We start from the raw sequence: 17,361 nt of genomic DNA on the forward strand, positions 1-17,361 counted from the left end.
AGAGCTGGACCCGCAGCTAGAACGTAACTACGTGTTTTATGTTTTTTTATGGTTAAAACTGAAGGCGCTGTGAATTATGGGCCTGCTCTGACATATGTGATAGTTGGCTTCTATACGAGTTGGAAAAAGTGGATTTGGTGTCAGATGGTATCAGTTTGGGGTCAGAATGACATCTAATTGACTGATGGACGCTGACTTGCTGGGTGACGAGCGATGGAGAGGAACCACAGTCACTGCACGGCCAGTCAATTATGCATTTCTGTAACGCGCATTTGCAATATGATTCAACAGCAAAAAATATCACCAAAGTTGACATGATGAAATCAACACAACGAGCGATGGAGAGGAACCACAGTCACTGCACGGCCATCCCGAGATCATCAGGCCAGTCAATTATGCATTCTGAGCATGTCAAATTCGTTAAAAATGTTAAAAACAACAGAGTCCCACTTCTCCCTCATCATACATGACAAATAGACCATCTACGTTGATTCATGGCTTAACATAGGGCTATATATAATTTGGCCAGTATAAATGCCATTTGGACCATGGTTCACTGACTTTTGGGTTTGGAAACCGACTTCCTATGTTCGTACATGGCAAACGGACAAACATCCTGATTTGGCACATTCAATACTTTCATACATGTATAATTGACCAAAAAAGAATTGGACATTTCATTTGCACATTTCTAATGGCATTTGGCAAAACATTTTTTTTTAAATGTCACTTTTGACTTCCTATGAAATCATATTCCAAATGCACAAAACATATGCCTTATGCACAAGCAAAAGCAACCCCAAAAATTATGTCAATAAAATACGTCAAAAGTATGGTCATACAGCTCTTATACATGTGTAATTGACACAAAAATCGAAGAAAAAAAAAATCGAAAAACGGTCCAGAAACCACTTTTTTAAGGGGGTGATAAGTTTTCAAAAAAAAAATCTTTTTTTCAAAATTTTACTCTTGGGTCTTGACTTGTGTTACATTTGCAATAAGAAAATTCACTGCGGAGAGCGCTCGCCATCTATTGGATATTTGCTGTGATTTGGCACATTCAATACTTTCATAATTGACAAAAAAAAGAATTGGACATTTCATTTGCACATTTCTAATGGCATTTGGCAAAACATTTTTTTTTTAAATGTCACTTTTGACTTCCTATGAAATCATATTCCAAATGCACAAAACATATGCCTTATGCACAAGGAAAAGCAACCCAAAAAATAATGTCAATAAAATATGTCAAAAGTATGTTCATACAGCACTTATACATGTGTAATTGACATAAAAATCGAAAAACGGTCCAGAAATCACTTTTTTAAGGGGGTGATAATTATTTATTTTTTTATCCCTTTTATCAAAATTTGACCCTTGGGTGTTGACTTGTGTATCATTTGCTATATGAAAATCCACAGTGGAGCGTGCTCACCATCTAATGGATTTTCGGGGTGTTACAATTGGCAATCCCCATAAGAAAATTGCAATATGATTTGGATGGAGATGGACCGCTTTGGGTGGTATTTACATTAGAGTGTATGATTCGTGCTCTGCCAATATGTTCCCATGTTATTTTGTCCAATTCAGGGGGGTGTTCCCTTACTTTCATTATTTGTTTTTTTTATGGATGAATACAATTGCTCACTGTTCGTTGTTTGCATTTCCTGCCTAAGTTATCCCACTTTGTCAATTAAATAATCATTAAAATAATTGGCAATATCAAATGGTTTTGTGATGAGTAAGCCATCTGATTCGATAAAAGATGGAGATGAATTTGTCTTTCTGCCCATAATTTCATTTAAAGTCATCAAAAAGTTATTTCATTGATCTTGGCTTGATCTTGGCATCAAGCTGACCCTGGGAGAACTGCAAACTGTTCTTCAGGTCCTGGACCTGGTTAGGTCATCCATTATTTTATTAGTAGAATCCACCAGTATTTGTACAAAACACTTGCAGCAATTTTTGTTGTTGTTGTAACAACTGCTTGTAGGTCTAGTTGAAAATATCCTTTGCGTGTGACAGAGAGACACCACTGTCCTCAACAGTACTCTCGCCGGCTTTGGTCTTTGTCACGGTAGCTAGCAACTTAGGTTACGCTGTTACTCCTCGCAGTTCCAGACAGGGCAGGTCACAGGGAAAATTGAAAACAACAAACAGCAGGGATCTATACAGCCACAAACCTGGGAAAATCCGCGGTCCCAGGCACAATGGCTAACCGCGTCGTGGGCTGTGTTCAAGAAAACCCCGCTAGCTTGATATGCAGCTAGCTAGCAGCTAAGCTAGCTGCGACGCCAAATAGCTCCTCAGACCCATCCTTGGTCGACAGGATCACTGGAAAGAGACAAGCAGTCCCAGCAACTGATTCCAACTGCGTCGCTGGATCCAAACTAAGAAGCTAGCTAGCTACCAAGAACTTTCCAATACACTTTCAAACAACAAACTTTTCAAACCAAGCTCTTCCTTGTTCCACGTTCAACAGGAGTTGAGGTCAGGGACCTGCAGGCCAGTCAATTTCTTATTTTTTTAACCTTTATTTAACTAGGCAAGTCAGTTAAGAACAAATTATTATTTACGATGACATCCTACCCCGGCCAAACCCGAATGATGCTGGGCCAATTGTGCTCCGCCCTATGGGACTCCCAATCACGGCCAGATGTGATACAGCCTGGAATCGAACCAGGGACTGTAGTGACGCCTCTTGAACTGAGATGCAGGGCCTTAGACCACTGCCCCACTCTGAAGCCCTAATGTAAGTTCTTCCACACCGATCTTGACAAACCATTTCTGTATGGACCTCGCTTTGTGTATGGGGGCATTGTCATGCTGAAACAGGAAAGGGCCTTCCCCAAACTATTGCCACGAAGTTAGAAGCACAGAATCGTCTAGAATGTAATTGTATGCTATATCGTTACGATTTCCTTTCACTGAAACTAAGGGGCCCAGCCCGAACCATGAATATCAGCCCCAGACGATTATTCCTCCTCCACCAAACTTTACAGTTGGCACTATGCATTGGTACAGGTAGCGTTTTCATGGCATCCGCCAAACCCAAATTAGTCCGTCTGGATTGCCAGATGGTGAAGCGCGATTCATCACTCCAGAGAACGCGTTTCAACTGTTCCAGAGTCCAATGGCGGCGAGCTTTACATCACTCCAGCTGACACTTGGCATTGCGCATGGTGATCTTAGGCTTGTGTGCTGTTGCTCGGCCATGGAAGCCCATTTCACAAAGCTCCCGACAAACAGTTATTGTGCTGACGTTGCTTCCAGCTCTAGCAGGGCAGAAATATTACAAACTGACTTGTTGGAAAGGTGGCATCCTATGACGGTGCCATGTTGAAAGTCACGGAGCACTTCAGTACGGGCAATTCTACTGCCAATGTTTGTCTATGGAGATTGCATGGCTATGTGATGGATTTTATATACCTGTCAGCAACGGGTGTGGCTGAAATAGGCAAATCCACTAATTTGAAGGGATGTCTACATACTTTTGGCCATGTAGTGTATGTGCAGATTGATTCTTGTAGAACAATCAGGTAGTTAAAGCTAATTGACTGTTTAGTGAAAATCTGAAAGAAAATATTGATTGCTGATTGAATGAATTATACATAAACACATACAGCCACAACATTAGTGTTGTAGGTATCTGAAATATTCAACTCATATGTGTATGGTCATTTCCAGGTGCTCTCTTATGGGTTTTGACCTGAACCGTCACTGGCAGGAGCCGTCCCCCTGGGTCCACCCCACCCTCCACGCCGTCAAACAGCTCATTGTCCAGCTCAGCCAAGACACAGTGAGTCCCAATCTCCAACCTGCTTCTAACATCTGTATTACAAACTTTATACAGTAGTATGGGCTGTGCATTCTTCACCCTGAAGCACACAACATACAACCTTTTCAGAGTCAAGAATGGGCTGAAATTCCACATAGATCCTAGCTCTACACTGGGTGGACAAATCATTAAGAACACCCACTCTTTCCATGACATAGATTGACCAGGTGAATCCAGGTGAAAGCTATGATCCCTTATTGATGTCACTTGTTAAATCCACTTCAATCAGTGTAGATGAAGGGGAGGAGACGGTTAAAGAAGGATTTTTAAGCCTTGAGACAATTGAGACATGGATTGTATATGTGTGCCATTGAGGGTGAATGGGACAAAAGATTTAAGTATCTTTGAATGAGGTATGGTAGTAGGTGCCAGGCATACCGGTTTGTGTCAAGAACTGCAACGATGCTGGGTTATTCACTCTTAACAGTTACCCATGTGTATAAAGAACGGTGCACCACCCAAAGGACATCCAGCCAACTTGACACGACTGTGGGAAACATTGGAGTCAACATGGGCCAGCCTCCCTGTAGAGCGCTTTGACACCTTGTAGAGTCCATGCCCTGACGAATTGAGGCTGTTCTGAGGGCAAAAAAGGGGGTGCAACTCAATATTATGAAGGTTCTTAATGTTTTATACACTCAGTATATAAAACACCTGAGTTGAGGTTTGAACTCTGTTCTGAACTCTATTTCCAGTTTAGTGCTTAGTTCACTCCTGTGGAACTAAAGAAAGGTGCTTTGGGATTGATACTCAGCAGCTCTCTGTAACGTGTACGGTAGGTCTCTGGGACATTAGATAGTACTGAGGTGCCGGTGTCTGTTGTGTACTCCATATTCAGCTTGCACTTTCTTTCTTAGAGGACCGTTCCTTGTGGGTTTTTTTTCCTTCATGTTAATTATAAGTGGAAACGCAGGTTGTTAGATTACTGAAGGTCAGAGTCTGTCCTGGGAATCATCTGCCCTTTCTTACACTTTCTAATCCTGATAAGACCAGGGCGTTCTGCTGAGCAAAGGGGCGCGCCCCTCAGTTTAACCTTTTCCCCTAGCACTGACACTCTGATCGATGGGCTCCTTCATGGCAGAGTGATCCACTCATGTCCCTCACACTTCTGCAAACTACATACACACACTCACATCCAAACCCACACCACACACAAGTACATACTGTAGGTACTCTCTCGCTCTCTTTCTCTCTGACTCTCTGACTCTTTCTCTGACACAAACACACAACACCATTTGCATTCACTCTCATACTCACACACATACACTACCGGTCAAAAGTTTTAGAACACCTACTCGTTCAAGGGTTTTTCTTTATTTGTACTATTTTCTACATTGTAGAATAATAGTGAAGACATCAGAACTATGAAATAAGACATATGGAATCATGCAGTAAGCAAAAAAGTGCGGTCGCAAAAACCATCAAGCGCTATGATGAAACTGGCTCTCATGAGGACCGCCACAGGAAAGGAAGAACCAGAGTTACCTCTGCTGCAGAGGATAGGTTCATTAGAGTTACCAGCCTCAGAAATAAATAAATGCTTCACAAAGTTCAAGTAACAGACACATCTCAACATCAACTGTTCAGAGGAGACTGGTGAATCAGGCCTTCATGGTTGAATTGCTACAAAGAAACCACTACTAAAGGACACCAATAAGAAGAAGAGACTTGCTTGGGCCAAGAAACACGAGCAATGGACATGAGACCGGTGGAAATCTGTCCTTTGGTCTGGAGTTCAAATGGGAGATTTTTGGTTCCAACCGCAGTGTCTTTGTGAGACACGGTGTGGGTGAACGGATGATCTCCGCATGTGTATTTCCCACCGTAAAGCATGGAGGAGGAATTATGGTGTGGGGGGTGCTTTGCTGGTGACACTGTCTGGGATTTATTTAGAATTCAAGCCACACTTAACCAACATGGCTACAACAGCATTCTGCAGTGATACGCCATCCCATCTGGTTTGGGCTAAGTGGGACTATCATTTGTTTTTCAACAGGACAATGACCCAACACACCTCCAGGCTGTCTATGGGCTATTTTACCAAAAAGGAGAATGATGGAGGCCTGCATCAGATGACCTGGCCTCAACAATCCCCCAACCTCAAACTAATTGAGATGGTTTGGGATGAGTCGGACCGCAGAGTGAAGGAAAAGCAGCCAACAAGTGCTTACCATATGTGGGAGCACCTTCAAGACTGTTGGAAAAGCATTCCAGGTGAAGCTGGTTGAGAGAATGCCAAGAGTGCGCAAAGCTGTCATCAAGGCAAAAGGGGGCTATTTGAGAATCTCAAATATAACAAATATTTTGATTTGTTTAACACTTTTTGGGTTACTACATGAGTCCATATGTGTTATTTCATAGTTTTGATGACTTCACTATTATTCTACATTGTAGAAAATAGTCAAAATAAAGAAAAACCCTTGAATGAGTAGGTGTTCTAAAACTTTTAACCGGTAGTGTCTCACTCCAATGCACTCTAACTCCAATAGAGAACATGCACATGTAGCTCAGTGCAGAGCCACGGGCTGCGAGAGAGAGCCTCTGCCTGCCTGCTACCCACATGTGTAATTATGATTCCACTGGCAGATCCAGTGGCTGGAAGGAGAACTCTCATTAAGTTCTCCACCCCTTCACCACCTCACAGTGTCTTAACCCCCCAGCACCCTCAGCACTACATCCATCCATACAGTACAATCCCAACTAGGGCCGTGTGCCCACATCACATCAGCCCCACTCTCTCCTAACCCATCCCCTGCCCTGGCTGTGGCCGACTGGCCCTGTCAGAGGAGAGGCCTGGGCCGCCTCTCTCCAGCTAATCACATCAGACACAGCACTCAGATTTGGGGCTCCCACATGCCAGTCCCAGTGCCAGTTCTATGGCCAGGGGCCTGGCCCTCCATCCACTGCTGTCTCACACTGTGCATATCCACTAATGAGGCTACAAGGCCACGGTCTGAGGACAACAGGAGGAGATCAGTGCCGGGCTAACATGCTACTCTTTATTTGTCCGCTTCCCTCTAGCTGGCACATGGTAGCAGACGCAGAGGATTCCAAGCTGTCACTGGCCATTTGACTCTTGAAGAATGTCAAACCGAAGCCATTTCTCTAGCTTTAGGAAAGGGCTCAGTGACAGTCAGACTGCAACAGCATTTATTTAATCCCTTTTAGTAATATAGAAGTCTTGTTTTTTATTTTGGAAAATGTATAATTGTATCTCTGTTTCATTAGAGAAAGATCCCTCCTTTTTTGATCATCTCTAAAAAGCCATTTATCTAAGCTTGATTGACAAAGATTTATTTTCATTAAATACAGATTTGAATTGCTTCTTAGCAAAGCTGTCACCTTACATCCTTATTAGCTCTGAAACCATCTGAATGTAAGGACATATGAACAGTTGTATAAAATCCTGTAATTTCACATCCACAGCTGAGCATTGGTCAAAAGCAAAAATTTCATACAGTCAGTGAAGCAAGAAAATATATCTGTGAAGAGTGAAGAAACAAATGGACCCATCTCCTAACTAATGCAATGCTTTCCCAGCCCATTTATCAAAGGAGAATAATCATTATTTTTGATTGGCTGATTACTCAGAACATTCATCATAGTGAATGTATCCCCACCAATCTGATAGCGCCATTTTGGATAATTTGTTAAGGATGACAAAAGGGCCCGTATTGCTATGGTTCATTTCTGACCTTTTTAATATTACAAAATTAATTGTATGTCTGAAACAAATGTATTTGGTCCTGTCATGCCTGCTAGATGAAAATTGCACATTGAAACCCCCCCCCCTCCTCCTGGCAGTACTTTCTTTTCCTTTTTCCTGTGGGGAGTCTGTCTACTGTGTTCAGGGCGCTTGGGGACAATGCTATTTTCGTCTGTCTGTTGAGATGTCCTCTGGTGTCATCGGCCCATTTCTTATCCATTTCAGAGATTTACGGCCAATTTGTCGCCATCATTACTCCCCCTTTTCAATTCCTCAACCGCCTATTCCAGTTTGAAGCAGAACTGTCTGGCTCTCACAGGCAAAGAACAAGAAAATGGCACCGCAGAGGAAGCCATTTGGGGTGTCTCTCTAGTTTCGTGCTGTTTGTACTAAAGATGCTTTGGTGACACAATGGGGGCATAGATCCACCAAACAGACACAGAGTGTGTGAGAGGTTGGGAGGTGGATAGATGGAGTAACAGACTTTCCTGGCACACAGGGCTTCCAGACATATGCAGCTGCTTACGAAGCATTAACAGCCCTGTTGCAGAGTGCTGTCTGAGTGCCCGTTCAGCTTGATTACAAGTCACCTCTGTGTTAAAAAGGAACAAATACGTCCATCAATCAGTCTGTGGCAGAGAGAGAATGAGGGGCTTACAGGATTGAGCGCTGCCACGTCTGTTCTCTCTCTGTATCCCACTGGGACCCACCCACCGCACCGAATGCACTGTATCACTCATAACTCTGCTCCCCAGTCATACAGGGATACTTCTAGGTGTTATTCTAAATGTATAAACAATCTACGTGCCCTGGATGTTGGAATACCAGCTATATGTTAATAATGTTAGCAGAGAGGAAACGTGTGATGCAGTAAGTTCCACTGAACCTAGCTAGGGTTTCTTCTAGAGGTATTGCTGATGCTAAGGGCTTTGTGAGAGAATCTGCCTTTAGTCTGTAATCCTGCTTAAATCAGCCCCCCAAAATTTTGTGTTAAGATAAGCCAAACCGTTTATGGCCCAGACTAATTAATATGCAGCAGATAAGTACTTGTCTGACAAAATTAATTTGACCTTCCGCATTAAACTAAACTGGAGCAACCCCAAGTTGAGTCCAAGTCCTTCTATTGAGTTGTAGGGAGCTGCTACCTAACAAGCCGGTCTCTCTCTCTCTCTCTCTCTCTCCCTCTCTCACTCTCTCTCTCTGAGACATATAATTTGTAAAGCCTCTACACTCAGATTGTCTTTTGACTTTCCTTCTCTACATTTCTTAATTGCCTCTAATTGCTTGATTACAATTTCAAATGAACAATTCTCTAGGTCAAAGTGGGTTGGTAATTAAACAATCAATCACTGCTCCAGCCTCACAGTCCTGTCTGCCTGTGATTGACAGCACATTAGGAGAATGTTATGCTAACTCGCAGTTGACATTGTGGGCTGGATTGAACTTCACTGAATCATTGTACTTCCATTGTCCTTGAGATATTAAGGGGAATCACCACTTAGGATCGAGTGACTCTTTGTTTGGAGACTGGGAGATGCTGTTGGTGATTCACTTTGTCTTCCCAGCTTGAATCTTTTGTATAATTCTGGAGTAAACAATTGGAGCGTGGCCATTTAAGCGACCCAATGCTGTGCGAACATTTCACTTTGAATCATAATATATATTGTTAACAGAGCAAAGCAGTCGAGCCAAGCTATACTTATCGTTGCAGAAGCTTGGTGCCAGAGGAAATGATGCCATTTCATACAGTACTCCATCATTTGAGCTGTACTTTAACAAGGGGAAGGGTCATTTTACGTGTGTGTAAAAAATCCCACTGGGTAGTTCCGAAGTCCCAACACCCTCCACACCCTCCTCCCTTTACCTGGGTGAGCGTTGCCGATTAGAGGGCTTTCTGCCTCTAGCAGACACTGGGAAGTGGGAACTCCTTCAACTGCCTGATGGAGCTGCCTTAATGGCGGCTGTGTTTTGCTTTCTTTTTCCCTTTTTTGTTGTTTCCCGCTCTTCCTCTCGGGCTCAATCGATCTGCCTGCCAGAGCCTGCTGCCGGCCCACTCCCAGCCACAATATTTCACAGCCAGCCATCAGAGCAGCTGACAGCACCGCGCTTGCCAGGAAATTGCTTTGGCTGTGAGCAGAATTTCAAGCATCGCGTCGCCCTCTCCCCCCTCCTTTTCCTCTTCTCCCTCTCCTTCTCCATCCCTCCCTACCGCCTGATGACCCCCGGGAACTGAGATACGCTCTGGAATGTGTAATGAGAGGAGAAGGAGAGAGAGAGAGGGAAGAAAGAATGAAAGAAAGAGAAATATGGAGTGAAAGGAGGCTGTGCTGGGCTGTGCTGGGGAATGAGGGGTCAGGGGGAGTGAGAGTGAGAGAGGGCTCATTACACCTGCTTCACCGTGTCCACGGCTAGAGAGAGAGAGAGAGCTTTATACACTGGCCACAGTAGCATGGGATTGGCCTGGAATTTCATTCTACAATTCTCTAACATGAAACTGAACTTTTATTCCCCACTGTGTCACCTCTGCTGTGCAGCCTTGTCAACTGAGGAGATTTTCACAAGACTGTCCCTAGAAGAATCTCTATCGCCATATTGCACTGCTTTTATCTCTGTCTTTTAAAGCCAAACTTCTGAAATAAAGGCAGAATTAATTATGAGAGGTGTGTACTGACGCAGATGTGATCTGAGATGCGCTGTAGCGGTATGTGTGTGTGTGTGTCCTTGAGTGTGTGGCAGCTGGCTCTCATAGTGTATTCCTCTCAGCTCCTCAGCCTGCTGTGTTGGAAGGAGTGCAGCTACAGTACCTGGTAGTGTGAGTAAAACCTGATTGTGTGTGGGTTGGACTGTTGTATTGTTGTGCAGCTGTATCTGGAGGGGTCACCCCCAGCCAGTCTCCATATCTCCTCTGTGTGGGGCCACCAAGACTGTCTCCTGAGCACTCCTCTCTTTAGCTTTATCCCTGGGCTCTACTGGGGATAAAAATAGGACTTGTATCCTATCATTCTTACCCCCCCCCCTCACCTCTCTCTCTCCCTCTCACTCTCTCTCTCTCTGTCGCTGTGGGAGGTGTGTCATCTCCTCTGTGCTTTCTCCTCTGCTGCTCTGCCACCTCTGAGAGTCGTCTTTCAGATGGCACTCCCATGCCGCCGCTTCCCGCTGCCCACCCCAGGAAGCTGCCCTCCACAGCCAACCAAAGCATTTGTGTGACACAGCTTGGTTGTTGTTGTTCCCACTTGTTTTGTGCTCGGGTTGAATCCACGCTGTGGGCATATGAAAACAGTGTAGGCAAGGAGTCTCAGTCAAATCAAGAACTTTACATTTTGATGGAAATGGCAATGGCTATGAAATGTGTAAATGGTGTATATTCAGGAGGTTTACACTCTACTTGTGACACCACTGCTTCCTCTATATTTCTCTTTGTTTGTCTGTCTGTGTATTTGTTTGTGGCGTACACAGAAGGTGGGTCTGGAGTTCTACATTGATGTGCACGCCCACTCCACCATGATGAATGGCTTCATGTACGGGAACGTGTTTGAGGAGGAGGAGAGAGTCCAGAGACAGGCCGTGTTCCCTCGCCTGCTCTGCCAAAACGCCCCAGACTTCTCCTTCGTAAGTTCCTCACATCAATCATACCAGGGAAAACTTTACAACTACTGCAGGGCCCAGAGTTTTCCCTGGTCAGGCCATATCAATCCTAACCCTACTCATCTCACAGATGTTCCACAGGAATACAGCCCACATAATAGCAGGTGCTAGTTGTCTATGCTACAATAGTGACTGCATGAACCACAGGGTAAACTGAGATCTATCATACAGCTGGGTGTGGAAGCTTTATATTTGAAAAGTCTGTTTCCCTCCTCCTCCCAGGCACACTGACCTTCAGCGCTCAGCCAAAGTGCCATTTTGCAGCAGTGCCAGTTACATACAGTATAGCCAGAAGAATAACCTTTTCTGTGCAGCGACACGTTCACAGCTCTCATAGACTTTCTTTACCAGTACACAAGGAAAGTCTTTCAACAGCTAAAATCATTTTAGCCACCCACCATACATAAAGAGTATCACAGATTGTCCACTGGTTATTTATTACGCTGTCTCAATAAAGAGCTAATCTTTGTCTACAACAGTGTGTATGCCTGCATGTGTGCGTGTGTGTGTGTATACCGTTGGGGTGTGTATAGTAGCGGTGACAGCTGGCCAGAAGTCATGTCCCTTACTGTGCTCTTTTCTTACTGCCCATTCAGCACTGCCCAAAGCACATAGTCATAGAACTCAATAAGTTCTGCCAGGAGTAGAAGTCTGCATTTAAGTTACAGGGGTCATATTCCATTCATGTTGAGTGAACTAGAGGGCAATGGAAACTGCCTAAATTGACTGAATCATGTTAAATGCTGAAGCTGACTTACAATCCATGTTACTATGCATAACAACAAGACTGCAATGAGTTGTATAGGCATTGTTAGAATGAAGCATTGAAATTCACCAACACACTTCTACAGATGTACGATCTTAATTTGAGCCTATTTGCTACAGCAGGAAAATAATCCTGCAGCAACAGGAAATGTGAAATTATAATTAATGGGCATTTTTGTAGTGGTTGATACATTTTTCATAAGGGAAAAGTGTAAATTACAAACTTCAGAATACTTTTTAAACCTCAAATACACTGCATTGCCAGAAAGTTCTCCTGCAACAGGGTGATCAAATTAAGATCCCACATCCGTATGCAACATATACTTTGTCTTTTTTCAGACTAATTAAATCTCATTTGAATTATAATGTTGGTATAGTAGAATGCACTCTGTATTAACAGTGTGTTTCACCCCCACAGTCCAACACATCGTTTAACCGTGATGTTGTGAAAGCTGGCACCGGGAGGCGCTTCCTGGGCGGCCTGCTGGACGACATGTCCTACTGCTACACCCTGGAGGTGTCCTTCTACAGCTACATGGCAGCAGGGAGCACGGCGCCCGTTCCCTACACAGAGGACACCTGTATCCTTCTCTCTCATTGTCCTCATTAGGGCCCCAGGTGGCCTGGCCAGGCTCCCCATTCTTCTCAGCCTCCACTGCCTCTCCCGCTGGCTGTTGGGGGAGAGGAAAGGAGGCATCTGGAGGAGAGACAGAGATTGAGTACACAACATGTGTACCTCACTGATGTTTCCTCCATCTCTCCCTCCCTCCCCTAACTTCCCCAAACTTCTGAGCTTCACATCCCATAGAAATCATGCTGTATGGACGTCAGAGTTGATTGATAGTTCAATCAATACATCCTGTCCATCCATGTAGAAGAGAGGCAAGAGGAGCACAGGGAATTGTGGTGTTCTGGTGCTTGGGACTCGTTGGTTACAGGCTGCAGCACAGATAGATTGGTTTAAAGGGGTATTGAGTGTGGGGTTATGTCCCAGGAAGGTGTGTGGCAGAGTCCTGTGTAGATTGTTTGCTTGTTACCTCGTGTATTGAAATGCTTGTGTCATTGAGCCAGCAAACCAGTGTTCAAACACCAACAGTGTTTTCTGTATTTTTGGACAACAAAACGCGTCACAAACAGAATCCGATTTCTTCTTGAGAGCCCGGCCAGTGCCCAGAGATTGGGCACTGTGGGCCGATTACAGTTGTGTCCTCTTAAGGGAGCTACCCCAGACTACAAAAGGTCTGATTCTCCAAATCAATGCTGCTCCTGAGTAGACAAAAGCCAGCCCTGTACAGTTTTCTGGGCCAGTGATGTCTGTACACCAGGCAACAGAACAGGCATCTGTAGAACCCAGTAATGAGGGCTGAGGGTGATAATGTCAGGCTATTGTAGTGGCGCTCCATCCCCTAGCGTTTATCCACATGCTGCCTGCCCCTATAGTAACAACCTCTCATTTAGGGCCAGACGAGAAGCTATTGATTCCTTAATTATTCCAGTAGTCATTATTGGAGGCCTGGCTCGATTGGCAGGCAGCGCAGGGCTGAGGTGTGGATGAGTCAGGTCAGCCCCTATCGCACTGCCTTGCTCTCATGTTCCGATAGACACATAGTGACAGTGGGAAGGCGGCACCTGCCCCATTGATTGTGTGTACAAAAGAGGTAGAGAGGACGTGGGTTCTGCTTTCATTGTGACGAAGAATAGAATACAGCAGGCCTGTTAATCGCAGTGTTTTGTACACTCCAAAGGGATTCAGGGTTAAATTGACATTCTCTATTGACTCAAGTTTTCCTTCAGTTTACCTTGTATTACCATGACACAGCTCAGATCCATGGGATAGAGAAGAGGCAGAAAACCAGAGTGATGTGAAGCTTCAGCCTACACGCAGAAAGTGTACTGTGCAGTGTCCAGATTGCCTGAGATGAGAGGAGATATTATGTGTAGCCTAAGTGCCCTCTAGTGTCAGGAGGGTGAGGTGTCATTCTGTGGCTCCGCTCTGTGTAGCTATGGCCCTGCCTGGTATCACTCTGTCACACTGTAGACAACTCACTGCCAGCCACCCTTATTTATAGGGATTCCATTCACTTCTTTGTTGATGTGTTTGTTTATTATTTGATCTTGTGTATATCAAAGCCTGTGACTGATGCTGGAATTTCACACGCTTCGTAAACAACAGGCGTAGACTAACAGTGAAATACTTCAACAATGCCACACACCCAACAATGCAGAAAGAAAAAAAGAGAAATCATTGAAAAATAATAACACGAGGAATAAACACAACGAATGACAATAACTTGGCTATATACATTGGGTACCAGTACAGAGTCAATGTGCAGGGGTACGAAGTAATTGAGCTAGGTATGTACATATAGGAAATGATAAAGTGACTAGGCAACAGGATAGATAATAAACAGTAGCAGCAGCGTATGTGATGAGTCAAAAGAGTTCATGCAAAAAGGGTCAATGCAGATAGTCCGGGTAGCTATTTGCATAACTATTTAACTAACTGTTTAGCAGTGTTATGGCTTGAGGGTAGAAGCTGTTCAGGGTCCTGTTGGTTCCAGACTTGTTGCATCAGTACCGCTTGCCGCGTGGTAGCAGAGAGAACAGTCTGTGACTTGGGTGACTGAAGTCTTTGATCATTTTTAGGGCCTTCCTCTGCCTGGTATAGAGTTCCTGGATGGCAGGGAGCTCGGCCCCAGTAATGCACTGGGCTGTACACACTACCCTTTATAGCACCTTGTGGTCGAATGCCAAGCAGTTGTCATACCAAGTGGTGATGCAGCCAGTCAAGATGCTCTCAATGGTGCAGCTGTAGAACTTTTTGAGGATCTGAGGGCCCATGCCAAATCTTTCAGCCTCCTGAGCAGCCTTCTTCACAACTGTGTTGGTGTGTGTGGACCATGATAATTCTTTAGTGATGTGGACACCGAGGAACTTGAAGCTCTCGACCCGCTCCACTACAGCCCTGTTGATGTGGATGGGGGCCCTCATTTTCCTGTAGTCCAGGATCAGCTCCTTTGTCTTGCTGATGTTGAGAGAGAGGTTGTTGTCCTGGCGCCACACTCATCATTATCGTTGATCAGGCAATCACCATCGTTGTCAGCAAACTTAATGATGGTGTTGGAGTCGTGTGCAGCCATGCAGTTGTGGGTAAACAGGGAGTACAGGAGGGGACTAAGCACTTACCCCTGAGAAGCCTCCATGTTAAAGATCAGTGTGGCAGATGTGTTGTTGCCTACCCTCACCACCTGGGGGCTCCTTGAAAGCGGCAGCTCTAGCCTTTAGCTCAGTGCGGATGTTGCCTGTAATACATGGCTTCTGGTTGAGGTATGTACGTGAGGTCACTGTGGGGACGGCATCATCGATTCACTTATTAATGAAGCCGGTGACTGATGAAGTATACTCCTCAATGTTCTCGGATGAATCCCGGACCATATTCCAGTCTGTGCTAGCGAAACAGTCCTGTAGCTTAGCATCCGCTTCATCGGACCAGTTCCGTATTGAGCGCTGGTATTTCCTGTTTGTTTTTACTTGTAAGCAGGAATCAGGAGGATGGAGTTATGGTCAGATTTGCCAAATGGAGGGTGAGGGAGAGCTTTGTATGTGTTTTGTTTTTTTTGCCTCTGGTTGCACAAGTGACATGCTGCTAATAATGAGGTAAGACGGATTTCTGTTTCCATGCCTCTGGATGTGCGCTTTCTTGTTTGCTTATGGCCCTATGCAGCTCGATCTTAGTGCCAGCATCGGTCTGTGGTGGTAAATAGACAGCTACGAAAAATGTGAAGGAAACTCACTTGGTAAATAGTATGTCTGCCGTTTATCATGAGGTATTATAACTCAAGCGAGCAAAACCTTGAGACTTCCTTAATATTAGAGATTGCGCACCAGCTGTAGTTAACAAAGAGGCACACACCTCCCCCTTATCCTTACCCAAAGCTGATGATGCATAGAAAAACTAGCTAGATGTACAGTATATTATCCATAGTCTTTGTTCAGCCACGACTCCGAGAAACATAGGATATTATAGTTCTTCAGCCCCCATTGACAGGATAGTCTCAAACGGAGCTCGTCTATGTTGTTCTCTATGTTCACCAATAGAACGAAGGGTAGAGGCGGTATATCATCCATTTAGTCTCGTCAGGAAGCTTGCTCGTTTGACTCTCTTGTGCCATCTCTTCCTCTTTCGAGGCCCGGGATTAGGGCCTGGTCTGGAATGAGCAGTACATCCACAGCGGCCTACTCATTGAAGTAGAAATCTTCATCCAAATCGAGTGATCTCTAGTGATCGCTGTTCTGATGTCCAGAAGCTGTTTTTGGTCATAGGAAATAATGGCGGAAATATTATGTAAAATCACACAGCATAAAAAAAACACAAAATATCAGAATTGGTCATATCGCAGCTATCCACTGTAGCACCATCTTCAAACTTCTCATTTCACTCAGTCCTTTTCCCCACCTAGTGTTTCACTGAACCGTCAAGTCCAAGGACTAGTTGACTGGCTCCCTATAATAAGAAACCCATCCATGTAGAATTACTCTGTAGCCAGGAGATTATTTTCCCTTAGTGTCAAAGATGGGATGGAAACCAAAAAAAAAAGCTATTTACTGTGTGTGGAAAGAGTCACAACTTTCGCTCTCCTTGAACATGTTCCTTTTTTTGTTTTCCCACATTAAACAGATCTGCTGTATAGAGAAGACAGTTGGAACAGAAGATGCTTCTGTAATATGTATGTACATAGCATAACCACGGTGATAGCCAGCATCACACTGCATAGATAGGTGGCCGCTATGCCAAATAACCAGGGCATAACAAGTCCCTTGATTATTTGTCACTGTGCATTGGGCTTAAAGAAAGAGAACAGAGCTGCGGCGGCCCGTCACACCCCTCCTTTATGCTTCGGGAGCAGCAGTCTTTGTTGGTCTCTCTGTGCTAAAGTCCGCTGGCTGAGAGCAAGATGGATTAAGTGAGGTATTCATCTAAATGGCAGAGCATTGTATAGTAATTCCATGGCGAGGCGAGCGTGGTGGGTGATGGGGAGGTGGAGGGGAGGACTGAGTCATGGTAGGGGAGGTGGGGTGCCCTGCTGAAGGTCAGACAGGAACAGGGCCTGGGGGCTGCGTGAGGCTGGGCCTGGGGATGGGGAGTGTTAGCGTTACGCAGGGAGAGGACAGCGGAGACTTCATGTAGAGCAAAAATTGGGGTCAGACAGGTTGAAGGAACCAGCCATGTCGCTTTTACGCGCCAGTGATCTGGTCTATGGAGCGTGCAAATCATCAACAAAGACCTTTAAGCTTTGCAACCCCCATCCCGCTCTAAAAAACAAATTCATGACAAATAAATAATTACCTGGACCCCAAATTAACCCAACCTTCTCCGATCTGCTGCTGAGACTATTGTAGCCACCAG

General features: G+C 44.7%; 1 protein-coding gene across 1 annotated transcript in view; it reads left to right on the forward strand.

The window, feature by feature from the left end:
- Nucleotides 1–17,361, forward strand: part of LOC100286605 (cytosolic carboxypeptidase 6) — a 468,593-nt gene that overhangs the window by 429,432 nt on the left and 21,800 nt on the right. Inside the window, exons 9-11 of the mRNA XM_014169493.2 lie at nucleotides 3,688–3,799; nucleotides 11,001–11,153; nucleotides 12,373–12,535. Coding sequence (XP_014024968.1) covers nucleotides 3,688–3,799; nucleotides 11,001–11,153; nucleotides 12,373–12,535 — 428 coding nt within the window. The remainder of the gene's footprint in view (nucleotides 1–3,687; nucleotides 3,800–11,000; nucleotides 11,154–12,372; nucleotides 12,536–17,361) is intronic.

Source organism: Salmo salar, chromosome ssa23 (genome assembly GCF_905237065.1).
Source record: "Salmo salar chromosome ssa23, Ssal_v3.1, whole genome shotgun sequence".
Taxonomy (NCBI): domain Eukaryota; kingdom Metazoa; phylum Chordata; class Actinopteri; order Salmoniformes; family Salmonidae; genus Salmo; species Salmo salar.